The following is a 25,531-nucleotide window of genomic DNA, read 5'->3' on the forward strand; positions in this document are numbered from 1 at the left end:
CACACTTCTGCCCCTGCGCCACGGCTGGCCTGGCTGGAATTAATGAATGTTATTCTAAATCAATCTAGCGTACATTCTCTAAATACAATAGGATTGTCTTTTTTTTCATGTTAATATTAGTATTTTTTAATTATAACTATACGAGTATTACCTATACTCTCTCTTCTAGATTTTTTTTTATTATTGGTTTTTGTTATAAACTAAAATATATTTAGTGAAATTTTCTTTTAGATGCTGAATTTTCACTATAAAAATGCCTTTCCAAGAACCTTTGTCCGCATCTCTTGGAATGCTTTTGTATAAGATAAACAACAACAACTGTAACTTTTTATAGCATACCTTAGATAATACAGATTTTGTTTATGAAATTTATATATCCCGCATATAGCAGGGTAGGCAGAGGGTACCTAGTGTTAAGACACTCCGTTCCCCGTTTTCCGCCGAATTATTCGAGCCAATGCGTGTCGAGTAGCGTAACTCAACGCCGGGCTTTTGCCTTGTTACCAGAGGGAACAAATGAAAATATTACTAAAGAATAATTAAATTCCCCGAGTGGGGAACGAACCCACTACCGTCGCGTCACAGCTATTTAATTGGAAACATAATTAAAAACCATGGAACCAATGGAGCCAGTCATGGCGAAAAGGAACAAGCTTGCGATTATAAACACGGCAAGTTTCAGGTTTGGACAGTTACACACTTAATATCGCAGCAGGGTAGCTTTACTATTTCTTACTACGGATGGAAATAGAAAATAGTTCCATCCTTCAAGTGGATATCGAACCTACAACCATCATGCTTACAGTATTTCTTGAGTTGAAGATAGAAATTTATTAATAAAGCTAAATTTCATAACATAGCTTTGTACAGACGTATAATATTTAGTGCACCTTGTCTGCCGCCAAGAGGTAATTTCAAACACAATTGCATACTCTACATTATTGTCTCGAGTGGTTTATATTAGTTTGGAACTTCCTATTGCCTCATTGAATATGTAAATGGGAGTCGAATTCGGTAGCATAATACATACATATCTGTTTATTATTTTTAATATAGTTTCTTTTTTTTTAGAGTCCGCCCACAGCAGGGTAGGCAGAGCGAAGCCGGATACCAGAGGCATCGAGTGGCGGAACTTAACACCGCGCTTTGTTTTGACAACAGAGTGAAGAAATGAGAATATAAATTTCAATAAAATATTATTAAGGTTAATTAATTTTATAGCATAACTGTACAAACAATAAAAATAGTACGGGTTATCTGTAAATTTTTAATATAAATCAATGAAAATAATCTTAGAGAAGATTATTACTAAAGTCGTATAATTTGAAATGTGACAAAAGTAGAGAATAGAATGATATATCACTTGATAAACTTTAAATATTCCGGAGTGGGATAGATTAAGATAACAATAGCTGAAGTGATTAAAAACACCGACCAAGTACGAATTGAATTGCGCAACGAGGGTTCCGTATTAATTTCATCAATGTTGAGGGAAAATTTTCATCAGGTCAGGAGGAAAAACAACTTAAAAAATTTACAAGCTAGAATTTGCGAGAGTATGATGTTTTTGTATACTTATCATCTATACTTATAATTAAAAATTACCCAATTCGGATTTTTTTCTTATTAGTGCAAGTTAGGTTAGAGCAATGATAAGAACTCTGTAGGTTTTGATTTCGCTGAGGCCTTAGAACGTCAAAATAAGCAGTATAATTGCCTGTCTTTTGATTAAATTGCATTGACTTGGAAGCTATATTTATTCTGTACTCTAAGGCACTGTTAAACTAAGTATGTACTTGATATAAATTTCAACCTGATACTTCCTATTCTTCCCTATTTTTGAGAAAAAAAGCATATCCAGACAAACAGACGAACGAAAAGCAATGATCCTGTAACCTATATACTAACTCTTTTTAGATACGGAACCCTAAAATTATTTTAATAACATAATTAATAATAAAATTATTTCTATAACTTAAAGTATACATCATGCTAAATTATGAAGTTGTTATGTATATTCAGTTTATTTTTAAAAAGCACATGTTGCTTCTCACTAGTTTTTTGTCCTAGTATGAAAAATAAATTAATCATTTTATGTTTTGATGTGCGTGGGTGACATATTGTGTGTGAGGAGACTCGCTCTGGCGGAAGTTATGGATACTGTCTCTATATGGATTAATGTATGTATAATTTTGTTATTCACATTCCTATATGTTTACAGAACACGTGTTATCGTAATGGTATATAGCTATTAATTTTTCTGTCTTGCTGAGAAAACATAACGTACATGTTTCAAAGGTTTATTACTACCAAATTACATTTTGTTTATTATTTACATATAGAAAATATTTTTGCATATATTTCAGAGGTTTATTCGGGTTTAAAATATCAATTCGCCGAAATGGACAAAATAAAAAATAGAGTGAGAAGTATTTTCTTTAGCAATTTCTTAACTGTTTTTCCAACTTTATGCCGAATTTATGAGGTATTGCGTGGTGATTGTCGGGACTTAACCGCGCTTTGTATTGCTTTTCAATTAAAAATGGATATATTAATTAATTTTCCCAAAAAATAAATCGAACCTACACATGTTTGTACCCCTCATGACGGCCTCATAAATTATTGAGTCAATTTAATTTGTATATTATAATACGTATACACTTCGAAAATCATAGGGGTACATTTAGTCCGCATATATTATTTACAGAGTGTTCACATAAAGGGCCTCTCTATGTGACTTTGGCAATTATTAAAGGACATGTAATTAAATTATAACTATCCTTTTGTAAACCACAAAATGGCTTTATAGTACTTTAAAGTATTTATTATTATTATTTATTATTATCGGTATCAGTCGCTACCTGAACAATGCCTTCAAATGCTTTATGCTCAAGTAGATGTGGGAGAAGTGGGCCTTTGTCCAGGGTCTTGCGGTTAAAGGGGCCTCGCGAGGCCCCTTTAAATGCGATGCCTTCAGATGCCATAATCCAAAAAAAACTTAAGACATACTCTTCGTAGACTGGCAATTAACAATGAATTTACTGGAGGAATACAGTAAGGGTAGCAGTAGCCGAAAGCCATTTATTTATTGAAAAATAAAACTTTTTTAAATATAACGAGAAACGAGTCGAGAAACTCTACGCTGTGCTTTGTCTTGTTAATAAGGCGACAAAATGAAAATAATTCATTTCGCCTAGTGGGAATCGAAGCCGTCGATTTGACGGTTGTCAATATATTAGATTTTTTTCTATATATATTAGAATATACTTATTTGAACCTTCAGTCATCGCGTTATTATGTCATACAAGCTGTACTCAGTGCCCTACTTCAGCTCGGAAAATTTCGATTAACATTTCCCTCTCATTATTCTGCATTGAATTAAGAGTTGACGTAAAGTATGACAATGCTGATTATGACATTATAATTTATTATTTTTTTATAATTATTCTTTGTTTTTTATTAAGCCAGTATTATTTTCAGACGTACCTACGATGTTTATTAATTAATTAATATTCGACATCTGAAGAGTAACGTGTACTGTTATCTATACTAATATAATAAAGCGGAAGAGTTTGTTTGTTTGTTTGTTTGTTTGAACGCTAAGATCTCTGGATCTACTGGTCCGATTTACTATGTTTTTGTTTTGTATGAAAGCTGCATTCTTCAGAAGTGCTATAGGCTATATAACATTACATTACACATATATACTAATAAATTAAAATACTTTCTAATTTGACATGCAATTTATTCTGCCATGTTAATAACAACCGTCGTTGCTAAGCACCGGTTTGCAAAGTTTCTTTGTTGTTTTAAGAAAACGTCACCCAAAATGAACTTACATTTTGATATTCATCCTTATAAAAATAAATATATTATATAATATTTAATAAATATTCTTATAGTTCAAGCAGGCGTAGCCGCGTCCGGGTCCACTAGTACTAATATAATAAAGCGGAAGAGTTTGTTTGTTTGTTTGTTTGTTTGAACGCTAAGATCTCTGGATCTACTGGATCGATTTACTTTGTTTCTGTTTTGTATGAAAGCTGCATTCTTCAGAAGTGCTATAGGCTATATAACATTACATTACACATATATACTAATAAATTAAAATATTTTATAATTTGACATGCAATTTATACTGCCATGTTAATAACAACCGTCGTCGCTACGCGACCGCGTTCGTTACCGCGTCGTTTTGATATTCATCCTTATGAAAATAAATATAATAGTCACTTTTAGCATTTCATATAGATTGAAATTATATTTCTATAGAAATTATATTCTTATATTTCAAGCAGGCGTAGCCGCGGCCGGGTCCGCTAGTCTATATATATAAAAGGACTTGTCCTCACTGACTGAGGTAAGACGCACGCACAGCCGTAACCGCTGATGGTAGAAACGTGAAATTTGGACAGATGTTTACTTTCGTAATCTGGATATCCACTAAGAAGGGATTTTGAAAAATTTTAATTATTTTTTTTTTTTTATTTTTTTTTATGGAAGAAGGACAAGGCAAACGAGCGTTCGGGTCACCTGATGATGATCACCGCCGCCCACGACCCCGTGCAGCACCGGAGGAGCTACAGGTGCGTTGCCGGCCTTTAAGGTGGAGATAGACGCGCTTTTTGAAGGTACCCATATCGTACCGACCTGGAAACACTGCCGCGGGTAGGCCATTCCACAGTTCGGTGGCGCGTGGAAGGAAATTTCTACGAAACCGCACAGTAGTGGAGTGCCACGTATCCAGGTGGTGTGGATGGTATTTAAGTTTGTGACGTACTGTGCGGTTGGAAAATTCGGCGGCAGGTAACAGGTCGAACAGTTCTTCAGAACACTCACCATGAAAAATGCGATAGAGAACGCACAGCGAGGAGACGTTTCTACGCAGAGCCAAAGTGTCAAGCCTTTCACAGCTTACTGGGTCCTTAATAATTCGAACAGCTCTACGTTGTATGCGATCAAATGGGTCAAGCTGATACTGGGGTGCACCAGCCCAGAGATGAGAACAGTACTCCATGTGTGGCCGAACCTGGGCCCTATATAGGGCCAATCGGTGTTTTGGCGTGAAGTACCGTCTCGCTCTATTGATGACCCCCAGTTTCTTCGAGGCCAACTTGGCCTTGCTTTCCAGATGATCGCGATACTGGCAGTCACTCGAAACATTAAGGCCCAATATGCTGATACTGGGCGCGGCTAAAAGGGGAGTATTCTGAAAGACTGGCGATACGATAAATGGGGTTTTTTTAGTGGTTAACGCGCAAACCTGTGTCTTCAGGGGGTTAAATTGGACCAGGTTCTTTTCACCCCATGAAGAGACAATCTCGAGGGACGCCTCAACAGAAGACACAAGTTTATTTCGGTACTGTTCAGCGTTTTCCCGAGAAAGACTTGCGCGGCCGGAGTAAACAGCGTCCACCGTGCTGTCATCTGCATAGCAATGAATGCTAGAATCTTCCAGCATGTCATTGATATGCAGAAGAAACAGCGTGGGGGACAGCACGCAGCCTTGGGGAACGCCAGCGTTCACGGGCATATGATTGGAGCAAAAACCGTCGACAACGACCTTGATGCTGCGCCCAGTGAGAAAGCTGGCGATCCACCTGCATAAGTTCTCGGGAAGCCCATAGGATGGAAGTTTGGCAAGGAGCGCTCCATGCCACACTCGATCAAAGGCCTTCGCCATGTCCAAACTAACTGCCAGGCCCTCTCCCTTGCTTTCAATAGCCGCAGCCCAACGGTGGGTAAGGTAAACCAGAAGATCACCGGTTGAGCGACCATGGCGGAAGCCATATTGACGGTCATTAATCAATCGGTGATCCTCTAGATAAACCAAGAGCTGGCTATTGATGATGCTCTCCATGACTTTTGAGAGTAGGGAGGTGATGGCAATAGGCCTGTAGTTAGATGGATCGGATCCATCGCCCTTCTTCGGGATCGGGTGGATAAGAGCGCTCTTCCATGAATCTGGGACTACGCCGACTGAGTAAGAGTGCCGAAACAAACGCGTTAGCACCGGTGTCAGCTCAGGAGCACAAGAACGAAGCACTAAGGGGGAGATGCCATCTGGTCCGCTCGACTTATGGATGTCCAAAGAGGACAGAGCTCGCCTTACAGCTTTTTGGTTGAACTTAACCTCAGGCATTGAGCTCTGGCACCGCGGGATGGTCGGTGGCGTTGATCCTTGGTCATCCAAAGTCGAGTTCGAGGCAAAGAGAGCGCCCAGGAGATCGGCTTTCTCCTTCGCCGTATGGACCAAGATGTCATTCCCCTTGCGTAAAGGCGGAAGCGAAGGCTGGCTGAAGTTGCCGAGTGCCGCCTTTGAGAGCGCCCAAAACTGGTGAGTTCCGGACGGGTAGCTCTCAAGCTTCTCGCCGATTTTGGCGATATGCTGGGACCTTGCTTTGGCAATTTGCCGCTTAAAGGACCTAGAGGCCCGGTTATACTCTCTTTTTGAGGCTTTCACCTTCGGATCCTTAGTAACCAGTGCCTCGGCCCAGATTTGATATGCCTCACGTTTGCTAAGGGCAGCAAGTTTGCAAGACGTATCAAACCAAGGCTGTGACTTGCCACCGATGGGCACTACAGTGCTAGGAATGTAAAGTTCCATGCCCTGCAGAACCACGTCGGCAACAGCAGCGGCACAGGTACTAGGATCATCAGAAGAGAAGCAAACCGGTCCCCAGGGATAAGATGAGTAAAATGTACGCATCCCATCCCAATCTGCTGACTTGTAGTGCCAGACGCGACGAGTTGCGGGTGTTCTGCGACTGCCGCGCTTAATGGGCACGACACTCCGTACCAGGCAGTGGTCAGAAGACCCCAAAGGAGCATCGACGACAACCTGGTACTGTTCCGGGTGCGAAGTCAGCAGAAGGTCCAGTAAGGAGGCATTGTGGTTGTCCACGTCCGGGAGTCGCGTAGGCGACTCAACCAATTGGGACAATCCATTCGCCGTAGCAAGGTCAAAAACGGCCCTCCCAGCGTGGTCGGTGGTGCGTGATCCAAGCCAACTGGCATTGTGCGCGTTAAAATCTCCAAGTATCACGACCTCAGCAGAGGGGATCTGTGAGAGCATATCGTCGATGGCCGATTGCATGTGCTCCATGAGCCGATCCGTTTCCGCATTGCCACTGTGGGACCTGTAAAGGCATGCGTAGACTCGGGTTCGATCGTCCGAGTCAACACGGAGCCATATAGTCGACAGGTCCCGACCTTCAAGATTAGCAAGACGACGGAAACTCAGGTCCTCCCTTACGTACACAGCGACCCCGGCATGAGGCATAAAGTTGTGTTCTATTTTATAGCCGGGGTATTGGAGGTAGGCTGTGTCGCTCGGTCGGACAATTTGAGTCTCCGTCAGAAATAACAAGGCCGGCCGTGCCGTCTCAAGATGGTGGTGGACGGCATTCAGATTGGAGTGAAGACCCCTGATATTGGAAAAGTCCACGTTTAGTGTGGAAGGGGTTGCCGTGGGGCGTACGTCTCGTTTGCCTTGTTTGCAATTTGGTCTTGTGCGCGGTACGTTGCCCTCCCCAGAATTCGAAGGGCAGCCTGAGTTTGAGGACTCAGGGAGGGATTCTCCAGCACCGGAGGTGCTGGTACCCTCCTGGGGTAGATTCTCTTTATGTGCCGCTTTCATATTCCAGGGAGGGGTGGGGGTTGGGCTCCGGAGCCCGGCATTACCTAATGCGAAACGCAGTGGCATAAAGCCACTACTTAACGCCGGTTTTAAATGCCGGGGGTGGTATTGATCCGGTCGAGTCTGCCCATGCGTGTTGCCATTGCTGGCGACGTGACTCTACCACACGTACTTTAGTCGCCTCTTACGACACCATCAGTACCAGGGTGATCCTATTCTAGGCCGGGATCACACGGCCAATTAATTCTAAAGGGGTGAAATAGGGGTTGAAAGTTTGTATGGAAAAAAAATTAAATCGGCACTGATTCTTATAAAATTTGAAATTCAGACTCTTAAAAGTATTTAATTGAACACATGTTTCATGGGTTTCTAGAATTCTTTCCCTAAGGGTGCAAATAAGGGGTTGAAAGTATGTATAATTTTTTTTTAAATCGGGACCAATTTTTATAAAATTTGAAATTCAGACTATTAAAAGTATTTAATTAAACACATGTTTCATAGTATATTAGAATTCACCCCTAAATACGCAAGCGAAGCTGCGCGCGCCCGCTAGTATAATATATATTGATTTTTGACAAGCAACCGTTTATACTGTTATATATTTTTCAGGGTTCCGTAACCTAAAAGTAAGAAGGAATCCTATTACTAAGACTCCACTGTCTCTCCGTCTGTCTGTCACCAGGCAGACGTTTGTATACAATAGTAGGTTTTTTTTGCCCTCTGCCTACCACGCTCTATCTCTCTAAGTTAAAAAAAATTATATACCTATTTGGATTATGTAACCAAAGAATTAATAATCCTTTAATTTATCTCAACAATGTAAGATGAAGATACGAGTAAGATGTTCTATTTTCATAGTAGCCTTAGGGTATAGCTATTTATAGAAATAGACGAAACGTTAAAAAGACGAATTTCTCCGAAAGACAAAAAGGATTTAATCCTGATATGCGTCAAATATAGAAAGTTATTTTATGATTATATTTGCAATATGTAGTTATTTTTATAAAAACGAAAATGTTTTTTTTTGATAAATAAAATAAAGTAAATTTTTTAATTATAGTCTCTGCCTATTATATGCCTGCCTGTGAGCGGGATACAGCGTGAAGTTTAAAAAACCTACATTAAAAGTTACTATTAAACTTCCACACAAAATTAATCTACAGCCTAGAACTGATATTAAAATGTATAGCGGTAATGGCCATTTCATTTTGGATGCCAGCCTTCAATCACCTAATGGGTGAAAATGGTAGACAGATGCCTGCACGACCTCATTGGAACACCATTTGCGAATAGACCTTGTGGTTTCATTAAATGTCCTGAGTTCGCTTCCATTTTGCCAGTTTTGTACCTACTTGCAATATAAAGTGCTGAATAGAATCTAAAATTATTTATAGTACTATATATTTTAATTCAATTACTAAGAGAAAAAAATAATTTACTAAGAGTTTTATAGAATTAAACAATATTACTCATATTATATCATAACAATACGTAGAACTGAGGCCAGTTGTGGCGCAGCAGTTGTGTTATTATAAACGCGAGTAGTAGGTTCCTTCTCGACTCGACGAAATAAAATATTTATTTTAATTTATATTTTCAGTTCTTAGTTCTGGTGTAGAGACGGCGGAGTTGGGTTTCCCCACTCAATACGCAATGTCTCCAGAATTCGGTGGAAAAAGGGAAGGGAGTGTTCTAACACTAAGCTCTCTCTGCCTACCCTGCTGAGTGCGGGATACAGCGTACAGCTATTTTACAGGTGATTTTTTAAATTTTATATGTAAAACTAAGAAGCTTGGCCCAGTTCGTTTTCTCTTGCTATAATACATAGTTAAAAAATCTTATCATTATCTTATATTATCTAATCTTTTGTAATGGTAATCGCCGTTTAAATATTTGTTTATATCAAAGGCATTTACGAAACATCGGTGTTTTAATCTATGTGGGAACATAAAAACAAACGAAAACATCCTGCTTGCTCTTCTTTGGTTATGTCATATTTTCATTTTGAATTTCCTGGTTCGTTTCGTAACTTTGATGTAAAGGAAAAGATATAGAGAATCTCTCTGTATATATGTAGATATATATAGATAGAGAAACTCTCATTAAAATTATTCTAAGAAAGACAGACTTTGATTTAGATTATAAGCTAGAGAAGAATATTATTTCATTTTAATAACAGAATCGATAATTTTATTTTAATAATAGATTAATTTTAAAAATTCCAAGAGGCCCGGATTCATATCCCGCTACGTTAAAATTGTTACATGTTTTCAAAAAAGTATTTTTCTTTACCTTCTCTTTAGTCAATTTTATGCTAATTTAATGAATCATTTCAATTAGTTTTTAGTATCTACATAGAATAAATTGTTAGAACTTCAGATAATTTGAAAACAAATTTCGACTACCGAATATTCCATAGAAACATAATGATATGCTACATTATAATATTCAATTGTTATAAAAAGAAAATGACGTCATTGTACTTGTGAGGGGATGAGTAATAGATGAACCATCGATTATGCGGAAACAGAATAATGGCTCTAACAAGGCTTTAGATTGATATTGACATATGTCTCATCTAGGACTTGGTGGAAGTAGAAGTAATATATAAGACTAGCAGACGCGCGCAGCTTCGCTTGCGTATTTTAGGGTGAATTCTAATAACCCATGAAACATGTGTTCAATGAAATATTTTTAAGAGTCTAAATTAAAAATTTTATAATAATCGGTGGCGTTTTAAAGATTTTTCCATACAAACTTTCAACCCCTTATTTGCACTCTTAGGGCAAGAATTCTAGAAAACCATGAAACATGTGTTCAATTAAATATTTTTAAGAGTCTAAATTTCAAATTTTATAAAAATCGGTGGCGATTTAAAAAAAATCTATACAAACTTTCAACCCCTTATTTGCACCCTTAGGGGAAGAATTCTAGAAAACTATGAAACACGTGTTCAATTAAATACTTTTAAAAATCTAAATTTCAAATTTTATAAAAATCGGTGCCGATTTAATTTTTTTTCCATACAAACTTTGAACCCCTATTTCACCCCTTTAGAGTAAAAATTTTTGAAAATCCCTTCTTAGTGGATGTCCAGATTACGAAAGTAAACATCTGTCCAAATTTTACGTTTCTACTTTCAGCAGTTACGGCTGTGCGTGCGTCTTACCTCAGTCAGTGAGGACAAGTCCTTTTATATATATAGATATATAATATGGCGTTTAAATATATTACTTATATTCGATTCCCAGTCATGGAAATGAAGTATTTAATATTTTTGTTTCCTATTCGCACGCCAGTGAGTTCCGCCACTTAAAACGCAATACCACCAGAGTTCGATGGAAAGTGGGGAATGGAAGTGTCTTAAGGTAAATGGAATGTCCTAACCTAAATTTAAATTTAGGTTCCCAGATTCCCTCTGCCTACCTTGCTGTAAGCCGGATACAGCGGGAAGCTAAAAAAGTGAGGATGAGTATCAGTTAAAAAATAAGAATGAATTACTTTTATTTCCTCGCTTTGGATATGGCGCGTAAAGTGGGAAACGAAGTATCACTAGCTAATCAACACGAGATTCCCTCTGCCTAGAATGCTATTTGCGGGATACAGCGTTGAAGCTAAAAGGAAAAACATCTTCATCATGATCTTCAATAAATTCACGTAGCTATAGATAATATATGATTACATCACCTTCGCGCTGTACCCCATTTATAGCAGGGTAGACAGAGGGAACCTAGTGTTAACAGTCCTATTCGATGGCAGAACTCAACACCGAGCTTTTACCTCGACGCCAGAGCGAAGAAATGAAAATAAACAATTGCTATTCCCTCAAGTGGGGATTGAATTAAACTCACAATCGTCCCGTTACATTCCCTTGTACTCTGCGCCACACCAGCTTCTAATCTAATCTCATATATTGTATATTAAACTTAATATACAATAATAGTTGTTCTAGAATTAGTCAATCAAAATACGAATGGAATTATATATAAGTATAAAAATAAAACAAGTTTTTGTCCGCACAATTGAATCAATTTAAATTATCTCTAGTGTTGAGGCAAACTGCGGCGTAGAGTTCTGCCCCTCAACACGCAGTGCCTCCAGAATTCGGCAGAACGTGGGCCACGGAGTGTTTTAATACTAGGTTCCCTCTGCATACCCTGCTGTGTGCGGAATACAGCGTGAAGCGTGATTTAATTTGATTTAATTGTAAGATTATTATCATGCGCTTGTAATTGCATATTATAAAGAAGATATAGTGTTTGGGTTCTGCTTTCTACAGTTCTATAATAATGTAAAAATTGTGTTTTTAGTGAAAAAAAAAGGATATACTAAAACGCTATCAATGTACAAACTACTTAAAATAATAATTAATTAAGAATATTTCAACACAGAGATAACTGCTCTATGGAGTTTTATCTTTGACATCAAACTTGTGTAACAACTGACCTAAATTATTCTTTAATGAGGTGTAATACTTGTTCATATTTGAAATTAAGAGAGAACTACGTGAACGCCGTGTTAGTGTGGTCGTTTGCCTAATATTTTAGTTGTTGGTTCAATTCCCATGACGCAAAATTATAATTGTTATACATGTAATTTACTTATAAGCTATATAAGCCTTAATATTGTCAGTTTCACGCTCAATCCCGCAAAATAGTAGGGTAGATCGAGAACCTAGTTTTAGGACACTCCGTTGCCTCTTTAATTTTGATGTGTTTGTTTAAAAAAATAAGTAAATTCTTTTAAATTATATATAATTTTTACCTTCTTATAGGCTAAAATACATAAGATAGGCAGAGAAGACTGGAAGGCAGGAAACTAATGTTAAAATACTCCATTCCCCTCTTTCTTAATATTCGAAACATCGTGTGTTGAATTGCAAAAATTATCGATAACTTTGTCTTTCTACGAGAACGAGGAAATTAAAATTATTTATTTCTGCTAATGGGATTCGGACTCAAGACATTTAATGTCTTATCTTCTTATCTTAATCTCAGTGTCTTTAATGGTATTTAATTGTCAATAACAAAGTGTATATATATAGATTGTACCTATGTATGTATAATTTTGTATGGATATGTTAGAATTTTCAATATTTCTTATGCTTTTCTTTAGTTTAATTGACATTGATATATATATACTTTTCACCATTCAACACAACATCTCTCGCATTTGCTCAGAAAGTAGCTCAGGAAGCAGAGTAGTAGCAGAATGGGTAGTGTTTTGACACTGGGTTCTCTGTCCTGCTGAACCAAATAAAGCGTAAAGCAAATTTAATTAAACTCTTAAGACACCTTTGTGACACAGTTGACATGTATCGTAAATCACGCGAGGATTACGAGTTCAAATGGTCGAGTTAAATATTTACATTTAAAAAAACCAGTTAGCAGTTCCCACGTTCTGGTGAAACAGCGTGTAGCTATGAGGATAAAGTAATATATCATTACGTTCTGTTTGCCTGCTCGACGAGATAAGGAAAATGGGTGAACGCGTGAAAATTACCAAGATTTATAGATAAAACTAACATTTTTTTAGAACGATGAACTTTTACAAAATGAACTAAATTTGTTTTATTTTTCAGCTTCACTCTGCATATCGCTTGAAGTAGGGTAGCAGAAGGAGCATAGTGTTAAGACACTCGCATTTTATGGCTTTCACTTCAAAATTTCCACCACACTCTAGAGATATTGCTTGTTGAGTGGCTAAACCCAATGCCGTATTTTCTTCGACACAAGAGCGAAGAATTGAAAACATTAATCCGCGAGTGGGAATCAAACCCACAACCCACACTGTAATATTATAGCACCTATATAAATAAATATTTAATTATGTTTATATTTCCATATGGAAATTTTAAACTCAACATCGGGCTTTGTCTCGACACCAGAGCGAAGATATCTTCGTTCTGGTATCGAGTGCTGTCACTCAATACGCAATACCTCCAGGATGCGGCAGAAAGTGGGGAACGGAGTGTCTTAACAATAGGTTCCCTTTACCTACTCTGCTGTGTGCGGGATACAGCGTGAAAGCTACTTTATTTATAGTCCCGATATATAGCCCTTTAACAAAAAACACGACACAAACCATTAAGAAAACTAACAAGAAACTCGTAAATTCAAAAATGACGATAATAGCACCAATTTAAATCGTTTCAAAACATTTTTTCGTCAAATATAAAAGGAGAAATAGCTTAAAATGTTATTTTTCGAGGCGTTTTATCAGAATGCTTGCGTTTAAGGGTTGAAACCACCCTTAGAAACATTATGGAATTTAGTTTCAGTACCCGGGCGTCCGCCGATGTGAGTGGACGTGTGTTAGTGTCGGTTGTGCGAAGTGAAACACGACATGTCAAGTGCCGTATGTGTTTTGTGTATTTTGTGGTTTTAGTGTATGCTTTAGTTCTGGATCGAGTGTATCACAGCATCAATAAAATGTAAGTTTAGTGTATATTTATCGATATTTTTGATATTCATGTTATTGTTTTTTTGTTTAAAAAAATAAATAAATGGAGGACGTTTCATAAATTAGCCAATAAATAAATGTGTTATTGTGTAAATTAAAAAAAATAAAAAGAGAAAACTTGTTAACTGTTTTCCTGTTATTGAAACAAATATTTAATATAAAATATATAGGTATTATTAATATAATAATAAAAAAAAAACAATAATATTACAAATAATATAATATTCTTTTCAAACACTTGTTCGAAATAACAAATAAAATGATTTATCGCAGAGGCTCCATTGCTTTTTTTACGAGGTGTTATTATAATTATTAAAGTATCTTGTAAACTATGATTTAGTGTTTGATATGGATTTTTTGTTCAAAATAAAAAATGTATGTTAAAGTTAAAATTTATAATATAGTAGTTTACTTTATTTGAGATAGAGAAGTGATATGGACACTGTAATTAGTATACGATGTAAACGAACAAAAAAACTATGAGGGTAGTAAGAATTATTTTTTTTAATAGAAAAAAATTAAATTATAAAAATATATATTTTTATTAAATCATTAAAAGTTATTAAAAATCAACAATTTCCATGTAAACCTGTTATCGTTACAAATAACAACGGTATGTTTACTGCAAGGAAATCATACTGTCAAGTGCAGACCTTGAATGCATACAAACAAACGGAACTCGTTCCAACGGCTTTAACGATGTTAGTTAATGGTTACATTTTATTTATACTTTTTTTATATAATAATAAATACTTATAATAAAATCGTAGCGAATTGGTGTCTGTAGATAATTTATTAGAAAATTGGTGGTGGCTTTATTGGTGGCATTTAATAATGTAATAGAACCAATAACATGATTTTCATTTTTTTCTGTCTGTCGGTGCGTTAGTTCACGTTAATCTCAGCAACTGCTAATAATAATAACAGCTAATCGATTTAATTGCTGTTTTCACTATTATATTATGGCAAGTTTCCGTTAGCATGTAGTGTTCGTTTTATTTTAATCGAGTTATAAATAAAAAAAGTTATACCATTTAAAGAATTTTTTTCAACAAAATTGCACAGTTTTACTGAATTGATTGAAACTTTAGTTTTCAAAATAATATTATTTTACAAACAATATCTTTATATTATTAGTATTATCTATTGGAAAGCGAAAGTAATTGAGATTAGCATATTATATATCTATAAGTTTGTACTTACAACGCTAAAGAGTTTGGTTAAACGCTATAATCTCTTTGGGGTAATCTTTTTGTGTTGTATAGTCTATTTGAGTTGAGTGGCGGAACTCAACACCGCGCTTTGCCTTGCCACTAGAGCGAAGAAAAGAAAATATTAATTGAAATAAATATTTCATCTCCTCGAGTGGGGATCAAACCCACAACCAGTCGCGTTTACATGCAAGCTTTGTTCCCCTACGCCACGATTGGCTTCTCTAATATTATTATTATGACATTTATGACAAAAAAACACAACAAAAAGTAACATTTTATAAATTAATCAAAACTTACCAATTGTTACAAATTTAAATACAAAATTATAATTGACTTCGTTAGAAAAATAATTGTTTTATTAATAAAAAAGCTTTTTCATATTCGACAAAATTTATAGCTATTTGTTTTAAATTTTCAATAGATCTGCTGAAAATTTTCCAATTCAAAATTTTGGCCCTAATATTATTTGCCTTTGTGTTAAATAATGTAAAATGGGGCTAGCTTTGTTATTGTAATCAAAATTGTTAAAGAATTGAAAACCACTAATATTTATTTGTTTAAATTAATCTAATATTTGCTGATCTTTTGTACATTTTGTTTATTTTATTATTTTTAGCTTCATGCTGGAATAACTGGGTAGGGAGAGGAAACTTGGGGATCTAATGTAAAGACAATGTTCCCATTAAGACACTTCCGTTTCCCACTGTATTTATTTAGTTCATGTAATTAGATAAATTATGTATATTATATTTATAATTAATTAATTCCAAAATAGCAATTAACTTTTCCAATTCACTATATATAAGGGACAGTACCCGGTTTACTTTGTAGATAAGACTTACCCTTAGATTGTTATTTAAACGAATGAATGAATATTATGTAGATTTTTGTTAAACTCTCTAGAGCAAAGCCCGAAAATAAAAACGTGTGAATTTAAACGTGGGCGAACCTTTTTTTTTATTTGTATGTAAAATTCGAAACTAAAACATTTCCACCATTTCAGTGTGTGTTCTAAAATGGTCAACATTATATTATGAGTGAGATGAAATGGCATTAAAAAAAAATTAATTCCATCATCATCATCATCATCAATAGCCATCTTTTGTCCACTGCTGGACATAGGCCTTCTCCAATTCTCGCCACCACACTCGATCCTCAGTTCTTCGGACCCATCCGCTTCCCGTCAACCTCTTTATGTCGTCGGCCCATCTTTCAAATATAATAGTAAAAAATATTGATATGCAAATTACATTAGATAAATAAATTAGAAAAAAACTTAAGATGTCGAACTGTAAATGACATGTTGAAGACAGCTTAGTGGATGTTTTTCGACAGTTTTTTATTAATATAGCGAATGACTATTTAATATCTTAGCACTTAATCCAGTTTAAAAATTAATTAGTTTTATTATTGTTTTATTAATCTAATATTAATAATGTTATAAATGTGAATGTGATATCCCCAATATCTTCCTATGGGTGTCCTAAGGAGCGACTACAGGACTTGGATTGAGGAAGCGGGCATCAGCGATTTCTTAAATAGGATCAAGAACCGTCTCACTGCGGTGTGGAAGGCATGGACACTACTTTCCCAGGAAAGTTGTCATGAAGAAGAATGTACTTAGGTATTAGTTATCTTTTCACGCGTAAAATATTTAATCAATGTGAAACTATTTCTGCTATATCGTGATATAGCGTGCTATATTCCGCAAATCAAACACTGTTCCTCCCAAACATCGAAGCACAATTTTCACCATGAGTACTTAAACCTGTTTTGGTGCAAAAATTTGGTATTCCCATAAAAGAGAACCCCATAAATGTCTTGAGAATATATTTACTTATATATGGAAGCTAACTTTTCGTTTTCTTTGTGACATTAAAGCAATCTTGAAATAACAGTGTCACATTAAATTGCTTAACGCCTTCTAAACGTTGCGACAGACAGACAGATGATCGAGTGAGTCAGCGTTTCTATGTACAAACTCGAGTACGAAGAGGAAATGTCGACGAAATCTAAGATAACTTTGTATCTTATCACGTTTTTGTGGTATTTAAGTTAATATTACCAATTATACCTCTTAGTATTATACCTATTACCAGTCAAGAAAATTATAAATCCCATCAAAAACATAAATGTAAAAAGAAAGCCAAGTTCTGTAATAAAACGTATGCTTTCAGCGATAAAAGAAGTGAGATGTAAATGTATGCCAAGTTCAATGGTCAGTCCTGAAATTTATTTTTAACAATATAAAATATTTTATAACAACTGAAAATGCCCATTCTTCTTACAACTTGGAGACTTTATTTATGTGTAATATCTGACTTGGCTAGTTTTCATATGAATTTACAATAGAATCTTAATAGAATAGAATAGAATTTGAATACATTCATTAATATCGATGTAAATTAATTTGAAAACTAGCCAAGTCAGATATTACACATAAATGAAGTCTCCAAGTTGTAAGAAGAATGGGCATTTTCAGTTGTTATAAAATATTTTATATTGTTAAAAATAAATTTCAGGACTGACCATTGAACTTGGCATACATTTACATCTCACTTCTTTTATCGCTGAAAGCATACGTTTTATTACAGAACTTGGCTTTCTTTTTACATTTATGTTTTTGATGGGATATCATTACTTTTTGTACAGAAATTATAAGTAGGAAGGTTCATAATGTTATCAAAATCAAAATATTCTTTATTCAATTTGGCCATTACAAGTACTTTTCCTATAGGAAGCTAATATAGCAAGAAACTCAAGAGTTGCTCTTTTTAAAACATAGTTTAGAGTAAGCGCTTCATAGGACATTTCTCTTCGCCGAATAAACCAAGTAGGACACCATTGTGATAATACACTTCTATCTTAATATTGTACAAATCTACTGCAGCCTTTATTTCGGAAGTAGCTCCGTACGTAGTTAAGCAAAGCATGTCTTCTTTAGAAGAGTAAGGATTCCCGTTTCGAGCGCTAGTGTAGATACTTAAATCATTCCAGTTACGACATACGTACTCTACTATAGTCTCGCGCAATTTATTAGTTTGTTGTATATCAATACGCTCAAACAAAGAATATGCAAAAGCATGGAAGAGACAGCTCCCATCGGGAGGCATTGGAACAATTCGGTGTAAGGTTCTTGTTTCACCCACAAGCAATTCTATTGAACGACTCATTGTTCAACATGTCTTGGAAAAAATATAAACAATAAGTTTATTAAGTGCTGACGGTACCAATCTGAATTGATATGATCCCAAGGTTAACTTCGTTCTCTGCCGTTTTCACAAGTGTTCCTAAAACCAGTAAAATCATGAAACCCAGGCCGAAAAAACCATTAAAATATGAGCGCCTTCGTACAATAAAATGTATCTAATATAATTAGGTATTTACTTTTTTTATTATAGTCAATAATATTATGTTTTATTACTCTTAAGATGATATTTAATTATATATGAATTTAGATTATATTTATCTATGAATCTCGACTATAGTTTTCATTTTGTTGATTAAATGACAGTTGTCAGATTATAAAGTAATTAATGTATGCTGCGTTTAGAAATCTGATAAATTTATTATTATTTTTTTCTAATTTTATTATTTTATTGGAATAACTCAACACGCAATGCCTCCAGAGTTCGAAGGAAAGAGGGGAACTGAGTGTCTTAACACTAGGTTCCCTCTGTCTACCCCGCTATGTGTGGGATACACCGTAAAGCGGATTTATTTATTGGAACGAAGTTCCTTACGGCAGGCTTGGAAAGGATAGGGATTTTGCTGCGTGAACGAACTGAAAAAAATGTGATAGTAAAACCGTAAGAAAAATGCGTGGAATAAAACCGTTAAATGAGACGTGCGCAGGCGCGACAGTCGCATACACAGACGAGTAATGTATAATACCTTTCTCTTTCTCCCTCTTTCTTTTTTTAGTTGATAATTTGAATTACGATGTTTTTTTTATTTTAAGTAATTTATTATTTCCTAAAATACTGAATTTTCTAAATACTTTCTTGTACTTAAATAAAAACAAATCAGCAAAATTTAAGAGAAAAATCAAGAAAACCTACATAAAATTGAGCACCACTTTTTTTGCAATTTGTGTCGATTCTACATTAGCCGAAGGACTCGTCGTTCGTCGAACTTCGTTCCTACCTGGTGTCCCACGACACCACATTTTGGTTTTTTTTATTATTTTGTTTAAGTAATTTTTAATTTTCTCTTTTTTTCTCTTATTTTTTTATTAACAATTACTTAAATTTTTACTGTTAATAATCTATATATATAAAAGGACTTGTCCTCACTGACTGAGGTAAGACGCACGCACAGCCGTAACTGCTGTTAGTAGAAACGTGGAATTTGGACAGATGTTTAATTTCGTAATCTGGACATCCACTAAGAAGGGATTTTGAAAAATTTTAACCCTAAAGGGGTGAAACAGGGGTTCAAAGTTTGTATGGAAAAAAAATTAAATCCGCACCGATTTTTATAAAATTTGAAATTTAGATTTTTAAAAGTATTTAATTGAACACGTGTTTCATCGTTTTCTAGAATTCTCCCCCTAAGGGTGCAAATAAGGGGTTGAAAGTTTGTATAGGTTTTTTTAAAATCGTCACCAATTTTTATAAAATTTGAAATTCAGACTCTTAAACGTATATAATTAAACACATGTTTCATGGTTTTCTAGAATTCACCGCCTAAGGGTGCAAATAAGGGGTTGAAGTTTTGTATGGGAAAATTCTTAAATCGCCACCGATTTTTATAAAATTTGATATTTAGACTCTTAAAAATATTTAATTAAACATGTGTTTCATGGTTCTTTAGAATTCACCCCCTAAGGGTGCAAATAAGGGGTTGAAAGTTTGTATGGAAAAATCTTTAAATTGCCACCGATTATTATAAAATTTGAAATTTAGACTCTTAAAAATATTAAATTGAACATGTGTTTCATGGTTTTTTAGAATTCACCTCCTAAATACGCAAGCGAAGCTGCGCGCATCCGCTAGTTACTTTATAATTACTTCTGTTAAGATAGCTGGTAGGCTGACAATGTTTCAAAATAAAAATCAAATCAGCTTCACTCTGTATCCCGCACACAGAAGAGTAGGCAGAGAGAACCTAGTGTTAAAACACTCAGTAACTAGTAACCAGTAACCAGTCAGGTTTTACAGTCACACTTTATGCCCCTGTGCCACGACTGACCTTACAGATAGTATATTATTATTAAATTTTATATATATTTCTATCAATATAATTACTTTTTAAAAGCTTTTATTTATATTTATTTTTAGTGTATTTTTTTCTGTTTTAGGATTCTGTACCTCGAAAGGAATAAAACAGAACCCTTATAGGACTTAGTACTTAAATATTGTAATAATAATTTGTTATAATAATTTGTTATTTGTTATCATTGTGCCGATAGTGGTTTCGGTTAACGGTTTAATAGCGAAAAGCCTCGACCAACACCTTAAGAGGCTATCGCTTAGCTGTTGGATCAAGAACCGGATACAGAAGGCAGTGTTACTTGAGACGGCACGTATTGTGCGGAGGTTCCTCTCTCTGGAGCCCTAGCCACCGATGGCTTGGACCCTTGTCCCGCCCTCGGAAGAGTGGTTTTTTTATATTTTTAAATGTATCTTTTTTATAATAATTTATATTTAAAAATGTAAAAGTGATTCACTAATTTAATAAAAGTTCTTCAGGTATTTAATATCAAATACGTTAATCGACTATGCAAATGCTCTTAGTATAATAAGTACTAAAATGTTTAAATTATCTATATATATATATATAAAAGGACTTGTCCTCACTGACTGAGATAAGACGCACGCACAGCCGTAACCGCTGTGCGTAGAAACGTTATATTTGGACAAAAGTTTACTTTCGTAATCTGGACATCCACTAAGAAGGGATTTCGAAAAATTTTAACCTTAAAGAGATGAAATAGCGGTTCAGTTTTTATGGAAAAAAATTTAAATCGGCACCGATTTTTATAAAATTTGAAATTTAGATTTTTAAAGGTATTTAATTGAACACGTGTTTCATCGTTTTCTAGAATTCTCCCCTCTTATTATTCCCCCCTAGAGAGAACCTTTAGAGGTGCAAATATTCATAAATATTCATAAAATTTGAAATTCAGACTCTTAAACGTATATAATTAAACATATGTTGTATGGTTTTCTAGAATTCACCCCCTAAGGGTGCAAATAAGGGGTTGAAAGTTTATATAGAAAAATTTTTAAAACGCCACCGATTATTATAAAATTTGAAATTTAGACTTAAAAATATTTCATTGAACACATGTTTTATGGGTTATTAGAATTCACCCTTAAATAGGCAAGCGAAGCTGCGCGCGTCCGCTAGTAATAAATAATAATGAAGGATGTTAATCCATTTATTATATTTTTATATTTTTACGTGAAGCTCTTGAAGTCCACATGATGACAGGCTTTCTCAGGACATAAATTAGAGTCATTTTCAGCTACAAATGGAGACATATCTTATCTTAAAATATACTTGAAAGCATCGTGTTGTTTGAGATGGCTTACGTAAGTAATAGTGAAGTTAGTCTACAAAACAAATAAAATATTTACTAACGTGTGACATAAATAAAAGCAAATATATATAAATAATGCATTGCTCTTATTTTGTTGGCAGGCGCTATGCCTAAAAATCAGTTATCATTAACTTTGATTGCTATGCTTTCATTACAGGTGCTATAAGTAAATGTTCCTAATTGAATCTATTTATTGAAAAATTATAAGAAAATATTTAAAAAAATACTAGTTTCGGATTTTTCCCTTGACATACACCCAATTACTTAACCGGATGCTAAATTTCACCATTCTAGATAATCTGGAACTTGGTTAACATTAAGGTCTATAGGTCAGTCACCCCCCTAAAAATTTACGATTTTTGGACGTCATTATCTAAATAACTGTTTGAGCTGTGTTTATGAAATTTTATGCACGTATACAGGTAGGGGGTCTAAATATTTGAGCCAAATATGACAGCTTTAGGTGGAATAGTTTTTGAGTTACGAATAGGTAAAAAGTGGCTTCAAATGGTTCGTGTAAAATAACACACGGTGCTGCTCGCCAGTTCTGAAACCCAGAAACTTGGCACGCGCTCCGCGCGTTTTAAATTTAATATAAACTGTTATTACACTAACTTTTATTAGCTAATTCGACGTGGTCAATGGAACGTCACATTCGGTAATTTTAAATAAATATTTAATTTCCTCGAATGGGAATCGAACCCACAATCAGTTGCGTTAACAGTCACACTTTCTGCCCTTGCGTCACTATTGGCATTATTATTTATAATTTTATTATAAAAAAGTGCACAACGATTGTGTGAGAAATTTAAAGAATTTATACGACACTGAAATAGTTTATTGGCATTCTTTATTTACGGAACTATAAAAGACATAGTATAAATGATATAAAAATCAGCACATTTTTCGTTAAAAACTAAAACAATATAAACAAAAAAAAATGCTATATGATATGCCATGCTCTCCACTTTCTGCCGAGTTCTGGGGGTATTCCGTGTTAAGTGGCGGACCTTAGCACCGCGTTTTCCCTCGTCACCAGAGACAAAAAACGCAAATATAAATATTTCATTTCTTCGAGTGAAAATCGAATCCACAATCGATCGCGCTGGTATCCCTGCGCCAAGACTGGACTTTCACTTTATAATTTGTCATCTCTATCTATATATATAAAATCGGAAGGTCACTCACTCATCACGAAATCTCAGACACTACAAGTGCTAGGAATCTCAAATTTTGCATAGGAGTTACTTATAGGACGTAGGTGCTCGCTAAGACGGGAATTTGCAATATTTGACTTCTAAGGGGTTGTTTTTGGGGTAGAAAGTTTGTATGAAACTTCGTTACTACAAATGCTAGGAGTCTCAAATTTTGCATAGACGTCTCTAGGACGTAGTCATGGAGACAGAAATGAATAATAACATAGTTCACGCGGGTGAAACCGCGAGCGGGCCGCTAGTATATAATAAAACATACAAATTTTTGTTTCACAACAAACAATTAGCTAACATTCTACAATGTGGTTCACTCGACTCGAGACTCGGCTGGTTTATTAATAAAGCTCGAGCGTTACGTGTTGATCTTTATGTAGGTACATACTTGCATGTGGAGCGTGTGACTGTAATCGCCACAGGTTGTGGGTTCGATTCCCACTCGAGGAAATTTATATTGATTTTCAAAATAGTTAACTTGTAGGTAAGGATAAGCAGATCGTACGGTATATCATTGGATTTTCCCTAGTTAAGTATAAAATCACACTTTGTGCCCTTGTGCCTTTGTGTGTAATCCATTCCCCCGAGTGGGAATCGAAGCTGCACCGTCGCGCGCTTCTCAACGGCCTCGAATTCATAGGCCGTCAACCTAAACCAGTTTTAATATCCTATTTAGTTCATTTACAAAAACAATTTCAATCTCATATTTGAGTAAACCACGCTGTCTTACATTTAATAAGATTGTAACTTAGAATATCATTATCATATTATTAAGTTGTGTAAGCCGTGTCGCAATAGACGTGTTTGGTGCATTCTCTGTTAACTATATTGTTGTTGCTGATTAAAATTTAAAATTAAATCAGCTTCACGCTGTATCCCGCTCACAGTGGCGTAGGCAGAGGTAAACTCCGTTCTCCGCTGAATTCTGGAGGCATTACGTGTTGACTGACGATAGTCAACACCGCGCTTTCCTTCTTTCTTCTTTTCTTTCCTTTCACGCCAGAGCGAAGAAATGAAAATATAAATTTAAATAAATATAAAATCGAGTGAACGCACGAAAAAGTATGACTCATTGTCACGTTCCACCTGAGCTGAGTGTGCAAGCGAGAGAGCGGAATAAACGATAAAGAGACAAGATCGGCCTAAGCGTTCGGCTTGTGACGCATCTAGCCATACATTGTCGTTAGTAATTAAATACCACATTGTTAGTTGTTACTTGTAATTAACCTGTATAATTTATGTAAACAAATATTTTAATTATTGAGCGCAAATATATGTTAATTTATCGAAAAAAATGTTATTTTTAATTAATTTCTTCTTTGTATTATGCAAAATAATTATAGTTCATAATAATTTAATTCAATTCATGTAAGCATAATTACATCAATGTTTTCTTATGATTTTACGCCAACCATTTACTACAAACTTGCCGTTTGCTTGCCGTTAAACGGTGCTTGCTTTGTTACGAAAGCAAGATATTGAAAATATTAAATATGTACTTACCTACCACGAGTGAGAATTGAACTCCCAACCACAACGTTTATCGCATGCTTGTTGCTGATGTGCTACGTCGGCCACATATTTGTTTTTCTGTATACTATATATACAAATATGTTTATATAGATACTAAGAATGTATGGAATAAAGTAAGCAACTTTGATTATGAGGGCATTCAGAAAAATATACTTAGAAAATTGTTTTTGCATTGCATTAACCTTATTTGTTGACTTCCATACTGTACTATATAAATGTGAACAAGAACAGAACAAACAAGGTTAACGCAAAAATTCGGTGAAACATTTATTTTTGGAAGTAAGTTTTTTAATGTTATTAGTTTTATCTCTTCTCTTGTTTTCTGTTTTGTTTTAAAGAATGCCCGAGCCATCATTTACACTTCTTCTTACTCTTTGAGGCTCAAAAAGGGTCGTCTGTACATCCTTCTACTAAAGTATGTACCTATGTAAGTGGCCGAGGCCAATTTGGGCCTCACAAGCGTATACATATACGCGACAGGTAGTGGGTTCGATTGCCACTTGAGGATGAAAAATAATGTTTTAATTTCTTCGCTCTGGTGTCGGAAAAATGGGGAACGGAGTGTCTTATTGTTATAATATAGTCTTAATACATTACACGATATAAAAAATTATGCTTTAAAAAGAAACTGATGTTTAGCAGTATTAAAGACCTCTTAAGTAAAGAACCCTATTGAATAAAAGGCAACTTACATAGAAACAGACACCTTTGCTCTTGAGATTATATCACGCTTAAACGAGATAAAACTTAGATCTCATGGCACGACGCGGCGTGACACAAAGAAAAAAATACCAGAAAAAAATCGTTTATATTGGTAAATAGATAGATAGATAGATAAATTGACAATCAATTTTCTGTAACCATAGATTTTTGCGGGATTCGTGATTAAGTGTTTTCTAAGTGGTACGTGCTTCACCGCGTCGGTAGT

The 25,531-nt window shown here is 35.1% G+C and overlaps 1 protein-coding gene across 2 annotated transcripts in view; it reads left to right on the forward strand.

The window, feature by feature from the left end:
- Positions 1–13,911: 13,911 nt before the first annotated feature.
- LOC146536940 (uncharacterized) overlaps positions 13,912–25,531 on the forward strand; it is a 377,803-nt gene continuing 366,183 nt past the window's right edge. For both annotated transcript variants that reach the window (XM_085189265.1, XM_085189266.1), the window contains exon 1: positions 13,912–14,072. In XM_085189265.1, coding sequence (XP_085045391.1) covers positions 13,999–14,072 — 74 coding nt within the window. In that variant the 5' untranslated portion in view covers positions 13,912–13,998. The remainder of the gene's footprint in view (positions 14,073–25,531) is intronic.

The sequence above is a fragment of the Heliconius melpomene genome, chromosome 8 (genome assembly GCF_056956725.1).
Source record: "Heliconius melpomene rosina isolate 202511_hmr_F chromosome 8, ASM5695672v1, whole genome shotgun sequence".
NCBI lineage: Eukaryota > Metazoa > Arthropoda > Insecta > Lepidoptera > Nymphalidae > Heliconius > Heliconius melpomene.